The sequence below is a fragment of the Channa argus genome, chromosome 3, assembly GCF_033026475.1.
Source record: "Channa argus isolate prfri chromosome 3, Channa argus male v1.0, whole genome shotgun sequence".
Lineage (NCBI taxonomy): Eukaryota > Metazoa > Chordata > Actinopteri > Anabantiformes > Channidae > Channa > Channa argus.
Genome location: NC_090199.1, coordinates 13,061,031 through 13,069,850, shown reverse-complemented (window position 1 = coordinate 13,069,850; position 8,820 = coordinate 13,061,031). Strand labels below are relative to the sequence as shown.

The 8,820-nt window shown below is 39.5% G+C and overlaps 1 protein-coding gene across 1 annotated transcript; it reads right to left on the bottom strand.

Moving 5' to 3' along the window:
* Nucleotides 1-7: 7 nt before the first annotated feature.
* On the bottom strand, nt 8-5,541 carry tacr3l (tachykinin receptor 3-like). The gene is made up of 5 exons (XM_067496864.1): nt 4,839-5,541; nt 4,319-4,507; nt 3,935-4,085; nt 1,179-1,375; nt 8-1,096 (listed from the first exon to the last, which is right to left on the bottom strand). Exons 1-5 carry the CDS (start codon nt 5,204-5,206, stop codon nt 889-891), a joined length of 1,113 nt encoding a protein of 370 aa, XP_067352965.1. The 5' UTR covers nt 5,207-5,541; the 3' UTR covers nt 8-888.
* Nucleotides 5,542-8,820: the final 3,279 nt, after the last annotated feature.

Below are 8,820 nucleotides of genomic sequence, written 5' to 3'. Positions count from 1 at the left end.
TCCCCATATTTGCACTAATATCTGAATATATTGTGACACAAACTGTTCCACATTTTTTATATACAAAACAAATGCAGCAAACCTTAAAATACTCCCAAACATACAATTAAAATGGCACATGCTTCCTTTAACCAACATAAATTACATAATCAAGGACTTGTGAATTTACATTTGCTTATAAAATACAAATAACATCCAAACAGCTTTAATTAATACCATTTTGATTGTTATGAAATTCATAGTTATTGGTAGCATATCATATTCATATATTTTATTGTGAGTACAGCACTTAGTCACATACTTATCTACAACATTATATACTATGACAATGTGCTTAGTGTAACTCTGAAAACACATAATTACAAAAATCAAAAGCTACTTAAGGGAAAGTATATATTGCTACATACTAAAGTACCATAAAACAATAATAGTGGGACTATTAACCAACAACACAGAAATAAGATTTATAGTGCAACATCTGTTTTTGAGATAAAAACCAGCATAGTTCAATTGTCACTGTTTCAGAGGAATTGGAATTGGAACTTTTTTCTTTTCTATTTAAAGGACCAATTTTTGATTCTTTTGTAGGTTAACACAGTGGCAAATTGGCTCAATTAAACCAATTCTGATTAAGCTATTGGCCATTTGTGCTTGCAACATACATGCTGATATATAGACAGTCAAACATATAAGTTGACCTGTCTAACAGTCACTGAATTACACTGACACAGCAGAAAGCTTGATGATTCTGCAATTATAAGAATCCTGCTATTTTTATGATTTCTCTTTGTACAAGTTCTAAGGTTTTAACATTTACTGTAATAATTCACATGCGAGACAATGATATCCAAGTGTAAGTAACGCTGAAAGTAAAAATATGCATATCACTCAGAGCTCAGAGTTGAGTCTTGACCTGTGTCCACGGGAAGAAGTGCTCTTGTCTTTGCTGAGGATACTGGTGTCAACCCTAGAGAGGGTGCACATGCTGCTCTGGTGACCTGGTCGAAGTCTTCTATTCTGGAGCTCGAGCTCATCGTAGCTTGAAACATGGATGAAGGGACACCAGCAGAACACCTGCTTGAAGCCGGCACGAAATCTGCACCCAAATAAATCCCTAACATGTAATTCACCGTTATATTTAGAGTATATTTAGCATCTGCATGCATGGTATTACCCACCTGCTGTTGAGGCAGCAGTAGATGATGGGGTTGTACATGGTGGAGCTCATTGCCAGCCACATCACTGATAGGTAAACCTGCTGGATGTACCTCCACTTGCTCAGATGCTTATTTAGACCCGTCACAATGAAGTAGATGTGATATGGCAGCCAGCAAAGGGCAAAGGTTACCACTACGATCACCATCATCTTCACCACCTTTAGGAGGAAAAAGAAAATTGAGCAAATCATCACCAAAAAGCTGAACACATTTTGACATTATGACATAACAGGTGTTGCACCGTATTGATAAAAGACTTTAAAACACAACATTAGCAAATTCAGCCGGCTTATAGTAGACATACTCTAAACATCTGCAGGCTGTAAAACAAAAAGTTTAAAAATATCAACTTCATGTGTTGTTTGTTTTCTGCTCCTCTTCGCTCTGATCACAATGATGTTTTTTTATTCAACGAGTCCCTAATGGCCACAGTAGGAAGAGAAGAGAAGGTCAGTGATGACGCACCAGACCCAGCAGCTTCCAGGTAGGATGGATGAGAGTGTGCTGCAGAACCCATCAGTGTTTTACAATACAATGCAGAGCTGTGGGGGGGAAGGTGGTTAAAAAGATGCAGACGGCTGTTATACCATTAGCAGAAGCTCATCTGCAAGCCCGAGATGAGAGCCACTTTCTTTTATCTCTAGCCCAGATGGCATCTTGTCAGTGTGGGCCTCTGAATCAAATCCGACATTGTCTTGTAGTTTTCTGACATTTATGAATCTCTTTTATCTTCCTTGGCTCAATTGTGGCTCAGCAATCTGAGCTTCTGATGATTTTTTCTTTATGAAGCCCTCCAACAGATTGCAAATCGTACACCTGCACCTGTCGCTGTATTTGTGCTGAATGTTTGTGTGTTTGTCTGACCAAACAAATAACTCTAATGTAAATTTACAGAGGTAGTGCTCATAGGTTTCTTGTGAAGCTTAAATAGTGACATGCGTCAGTTTGCAGGATCAATATGAGTTTATGTTATTATGCATTATTCTACTGTGGTCATTCTGATGTAGGGATTAAGTACCAGTGTTTTTTATTTTTTGTTTTACCAACAACATCCTTTAAAACTGAGTACTTTCAGCCTAACCTCTTGTGCCACCTCTGAAAATCTAACATGTTAACCTGCAATATTTCTGAGGTTTATCAATAAATTGTACTCTTTGGCAATAATCCCACAGCTGTCTTGATAGATGTACATCATGCCAGCTCTGTTGACCTTAATCCCTGTTTAACCCACCCACAGACTAACTGCTGCAAAGCACACTGTGTAGTCTGGCTGATGATGTCAAGCTGCAGTACAGCAAGTGCCTCTGGATGCTTATCTCTACTTCTAGACTGCATCTGCAACTGATCAACACACTGGTTTTGCAACATGAAATGTGCTGATAGTGACTGAGGTGCACAGTTTACTCAATAAATCTTGAATTGCCATCACACCAACAAATGAATATGCTTTGCAGCTCTCCCCGAAACATTTAACTGATCTAAACTGTAAGGGGTCCACAGTGTTTAGTCCCACTGTTGATTGAGTATGTTTTAGTTGCCTGTGCAATGTGTTTTGCTTCCTCCCAGCAGAGGTGTTTCTCGAAAATCATAAAGATTCTTACTGATTTCTCTGCTCCTGGGGCTTTATAATGTAATAATAAGCATCCCATTTTCAGTTGTTTGCTTTTCAAATTCAACCTATAAGGCTTCAAGTTACAATTTCCTCATCTGTTTTGTGGGGCTAAAGTTAAGATTTTGCTGATGTTCTTGTTGTCATTTCCTTCTTTTCTTTGTTTTTTGAAGAAAGGGGAAGAAAGGGAAACAGCTTCACAGTGGTTTCTGAGTAAGCCTTTTCTTATTTTAACATTTTTAACACTCTTCTATTTTTAACACTTTTCTTTTCTTGTTTTACTTTCATGAAAATTGTAAAATTCTAGCCAGATTTATAGTTTATTTATGTTAATATCTTTTTCTTTTTTTTTTTTTGTCATCTTGAGTTCTGCGCAGGGTTTCATTCTGTCAGGAATTGTCCCTCCCGCAGCTGAATAAAAGCACTGACACTGCAGCTTAGGGGTGATAAGAAATCAGTATCTGCCCTGTAGAGACCTATCTCCACTGTTTCTTTCTTTACACTTCATAGCCTGCAGCAGGGTGGAGTGGTAAGCACTGCACAGGTTCACATCACTGGCCAACCGTGGCCTTTCTGTGTGGTGTTTGCATATTCCCCTTGTGCTTGTCTGGGTTTCCTCCAGGTACTCTGGTTTCTTCTCACAGTCCAAAAACATGCATGTTAGGTTAATTGTTCACTATAAATTGCTGGTGTGAAAGTTAGTGTGAATGGTTGTCTGTCTGTGTGTCTCTCTGTGTTTGTCCTGAGATAGACTGGCAACCTGTCTTCTCACCGTATGACAGCTGGCAAAGGCTCCAGCCCCCTTGCGAATCTAAACAGCAGTAGTTGAGTAGTAGTTACAAATGATGGATGGCAGGGTAAATCTCTAGACTTCTCCTTTTCTGTCCTACAACCAGACCTCCCAGATCTGCTGACCAATCAGCGCTTGCCCCCTGTTATAAACAGTGGGTTACATTCTGTTGACATAGTTTACTACTTTGTGCTTTTTTATGATTTTAATTCTCTATTAAATTATTTGTGCAACACTTGTTTTTGTATAAATGTATTCAGTTGACAGTTATGCCTGCAACTATGGAGTTTAAATGCATTAAAGAAATGTGGTGGTTACCTTGCGTTTGGCTCTGAGCTGGCCATGATAGTTATCAATGGAGTCCCCTGGGATCTCACCCCCCCACAGAGTCACTCCCACGACTGTGTAAGTGATGCCCATCACCAATAAGGGCAGCAGGTAGACCAGAATTGTCACTATGATATGATACCTGAATAAGTAAAGGAATAAAATTGTGAGTGCATTATATTATACTGACAAGCAGGATTAAAAAGGGGGATAATAATGTCTATATTGAGTTAAGGATAAACACAATTAGATGGAAATTTGAAAAATATAACCATAAAAACCAAATTATAGCCCAGTTTTGCAATGATAATCATGACGAAGCTTGATTTATTGTAAGCTAGACATAAAAGGTTTGCCAAGTGTTTGTGTTCTCACATGAATGGGTCATCAATCATGCGGGGCCAGGCCACATAACAGAGGGTTCTGCGAGGTAAAGCTCGGGTTGTGGAGAAGTAGCAGAGAGGAAAGGCTAGAATGACAGCAAGACTCCAGATACAGACGATTACTCCCAAAGTGGCCTTAGCTGACAGACGAGGTTTCAGAGGATGGATGATGGCCATGTACCTACAGGACAGAAGCCACAACACTGTCATGAGCTGTGAAATATAAATTATGAAATGAAATTATCTGTGTATCTGTAAACAGTCAATGATGTCACAAATCATTTTTATTTTGATCCACAGCCGCAAAAATCACTAAATGAAATATGCGTAAATTTAAACAGTTTTATTTAAAAGTGAAGACCATTGTTAAATAAATAAAATAAACGCACCCAAATTCTTGAAGTCATTACCTAAATTATCGTGATATTCTTCTGATCTAAAGGTAAACGCGCACAAATCATAAACTCCCAAACTCTTATTAATAACCCCTGCGGGTCAGTGCGCGGTCATACCTGTCGATGGCTATCGCAGTCATGGAGTAGATGCTGGCGAACACTGCAGTGACTGGGAAAAAGTTGTGGAACCTGCAGTACACTTCTCCAAAGTACCACTCTCCATGAGCCGCATAGATGAAGTTGATAAGCGTGTTGAAAGCGGCCATGGAGACGTCAGAGAAAGCCAGGTTCAGCAGGAAATAATTGGTGACAGTCCTCATCCGCTTGTGCGCCAGAATGATCCAAATCACAATCAGGTTCCCGAAAACTGCCACTGCCAGCACTGTGCTGTAAGCCACCGACCACAGCGCGATGCGCCACGCCGGCTGCACAAACTGGTTGGTCAGATTTCTGGTGTTGTTGGACCCATCCTGTTCAGAGGCCATTCCTCAGGTGCCCTCAGCAGGATCTGTTCCAGTCCGCTTCTAGACGGCGACGCAAATCACTTTGGCACCTCTCAAGTGCATCATACGCGCGCAGTTAACGTGTGAGCAGTGAGGAAAAAAGAGTGGTCCCGCTGCAGCCACTCCCTGCCTCCACTCTCTCTCAGGTAGAGAATAAAAAAGATCACCTCAGGTTATCACGTTTGTCTTTTTGCCTGGAAATCAACAATTTCATCGTTTTAATTTAATCTATTTGGACTCAATTTGACATCCATTTTAGAGGTTATAATAATCTCATCCGTTAACATCCCTTAGATGCAAAATGGATCAACAGATGCAGTGTCCACCCTGCCACACATTTATTTCCTTCCTTTATTTCCTTTAATTCGACTTTATTAGTGTCCAAACTATTTTCAGTTGTCCTGCATTAGAGTTCATTGGAATAGTCCCTTGTGATACAGTTAATCCTTAACTGCAAGCTCATAGCTTTAGGATTTTTTGTAGGTTTGTCTCTATGAGAATAAGCTCAGTAAAAAAAAGATCAAGTAGGCCATTAAATGAAAGATATGAGAAGATGTTGCTCTCTATTTCTGTGTGTTTTCATTGTAGAGTTTAAATTGAAAGGGTCAAACAGGGATCCAGTCCCACATTCGAATATAATGTTGGATTTTAGATGACATTGAATGATAGGTCTATCTATTTTGAACAATACCTAAAAGAGAAATATGAAAAAAGTAATATTAAGAGAAACTTGTGAACCTTTAGTTGATTTGTACTACAAGATTGTGTCCTGGCTAAATGTGACCACTTGTCAAGGACAACAAAATAGTCAATCAGACCTCAACATTTTCAAAAAGAATTATATTTTACTGTGTGGGGAAAACTTGTCAAACTCCCTTTAAAATCAGCTGCGCCAGGGGGATCCCAAATCAGATAAGTCTAGTGTTATAATTTCGACTGAGACGAGTGAAAGCATCTGCCCCACAAAGAAAATATCCAATTAGTGTCTTTTCATCCTGCTGGGTTCTGTTGCCAATTAGCTTAAAGTGCCCCTGCTGGGCTTGTTTTTATGAGCTACATTGTACAACGTTTTGTTTCACTACCATGCTTTCGTAGTCAGCTCTAGTCTTTATATTTTGTCCCCTCCTACAGTAAAACCACCTTGTGGACGGGTGCATTCTGAGGTCATGGGTCATCTGTTTCAGACCATACAAACATATTAACATATACAAGCTGTGCACACTGAGACTGAGACAAGAAGGTCAAAAAGTCTGTTTCCGCTCAGCAAGACCTCATTACCCAGAGGCCTCCTCTCCTGGGCCACTCCCTGTCTCAAATGTCACCGTTGAAACCTCTCCTAAACACGCCCCCATCCTCCACAAGGAAAAGGTCACAAGCTTTTAAGTAACAGCTGATAATATCATTAGCTTCTAGCCAAAATCAGTTTTCTCTGCCTGGTATGAATTATTCAGACATCGTTTAATCACGAGGGCAGTAACAGCAGGGAAGATGTGTCTGATCTGTGTGTAATAGGGTGAGGTTTGATCAGTGCAAAGCAAATAACAGTGCAATTTGCTGACAAGAGGGGTTTAATAGAGAAGGACAGTCGAGTCAATACAATCCCGTGGAGGAAGACAAACTCGTTAGGATGTTTAGCACCATTCATGTGGTCAATGAGATCATTAACCGTGTCGACATTAATGCATAACCTTTTGACATATTCCTGATATGACACATTCTGATTCAGCCATGTGGCCATTTGTATTACATTTGTTCAGCAGAAAATGTTGTTGAAGCTCTGCAGGGCTTGCATGCTGTTTAATTGGATGGTTTGTCTCATCAGCAGCTGAAGCTTCACAGTTTTGCAGTTTCATTGTTGCATTGTTGCACAAAATGTTTTTTTCTCTGTTGCCTTGGGACTCCTTTAGGCCACCTGGTTAGTAAAGTAGATGGTAAACTTAAAAAAAAGTCCATTGACACATGGCAGCAGTGTGTGATCAAGATACTGTTTGACATAAAAAAAATATCGCAACTGCATAATTTACTCAAATACTCTTGGGTATTTGTAGTTTAATTACATATATATCTATCTTACGATACATTTTGGAGGGAATATTTGCACTGTAATAAACATTGGACATGGCTTTTAAAAGCAATACATTTTTGTCTCATATAAAGAAAAGTGTCTTGTTTGTAGGTTTAGAGCTGTTGGCACCGTTCAAATTAATGAGTATGTAGCAGTTCAAACAAATGGTGCCTGGTGACTCAGTGGTAGAGCATTGGTTTGGCATAAAGAAAGCTGCTGGGTTCGAATCCCACACCACCAGGTGCAAGGAGCTGCAAAATTAACATGGAGCCTGATTCGTTTTCTGAGCCAGGTTAGGTTTGTTATCATATGTAAGAAGATACTGATGTGCTGTGTGATCGCTCACATGAACCTGAACCTGAAGTTAATGCTGTTGTTAGATTTCCAACTCCATCATGTCAAATGACCTGATGTCAGGGATCCATGGCCACCTTATTTAAAGGGGCCAAAACTTTAGAACCACCTCTTAATATAATACACTCCAGTATGACTCCACCACCAACTATGACTTCAAAGATAAACACATAAAGGAGTTATCACCTTTCTGACAGTTCAACTTAAAATGTATACCTCTGTTTATAACCTTGTCCAAGTAGAAGTCATGGCAGAGCTGCTGTACTGGATCGCATTAGATGGTACAGGCGTACCTAATGCTGTGCAGTGGATGAGTGAGAGGAAGCAGCTTATATCAAGTGACCATCAAAGGAGGATTACTTGTTAAAATGGAGCTTAGGACTTCTCTCAAGACAAGGGCCTGGATGTAAAGGAGGAAAACGAAAGGTAACATTTAAGATGTATTTACCATCATTAATATTTGTGATGACCCACCTATGGGCCCCACAAATGGATGTCCAGTTGTAGCTGTATGTGTGTCCTAAAGCTACATTTGAAGGAACCTAATAACACAAATGAGTCTAAATTTTAAACTTATTTATTGTGCAAAATTATCCAGTTCTAACATTGCTGAGTTGAAGCTCTAAACATAGAAATGTGCTAAAATTCCCTTAAACAAATGTGCAGGGCTCAACAGGGGTCTCACCAGCAAGTGTTCACATATTTATGCCTGATAACTATTTGAGATTTGATAATCTTCCACAATAACTACAATAATTTATCGTGTCACGTTTGTCTTGTGTGTTTGTGTTCCATAAACTTCTAAATAGTTCACAGACTTTCCAGCGTAACTGTAAATGAATCTACATCTGTGATACTGCTATAAAAACGGCTACAAGAATTGCTGGACCTTTTAAAATATGCATGTGTTCAAGACATCACAAGGATCCACTTATTACAAATATGCAATTACCAGTTGCACTTTTTAGATTTTTGATCCAGTTTAAAGTTTTCAGCTTCCATCCACCTCTGTCCAAAAGCTCCCATTACTGAAGGTCCACAACTGATCATGTTTCTGTCACATTTGTTTCACCGTTGTTGCTGGGCATTGCTTTAGTGTTTGTAAAGCTGTTGTTAGCATCAGTGTAAGATAATGCAATGTCTTTGTGTTAGCTGCTGCGCCCACAGGGAAGTGAGA

Bases quoted from the DNA above. Each gene is read 5' to 3' on its own strand.
- tacr3l (XM_067496864.1), bottom strand. From the start codon at position 5,206: ATGGCCTCTGAACAGGATGGGTCCAACAACACCAGAAATCTGACCAAC. The intron at 4,086-4,318 runs GTGAGAACACAA...TTACTTATTCAG, and splicing joins ATGATTGATGACCCATTCAT to GTATCATATCATAGTGACAA. The intron at 1,376-3,934 runs GTAACCACCACA...TTCCTCCTAAAG, and splicing joins AGCTCAGAGCCAAACGCAAG to GTGGTGAAGATGATGGTGAT.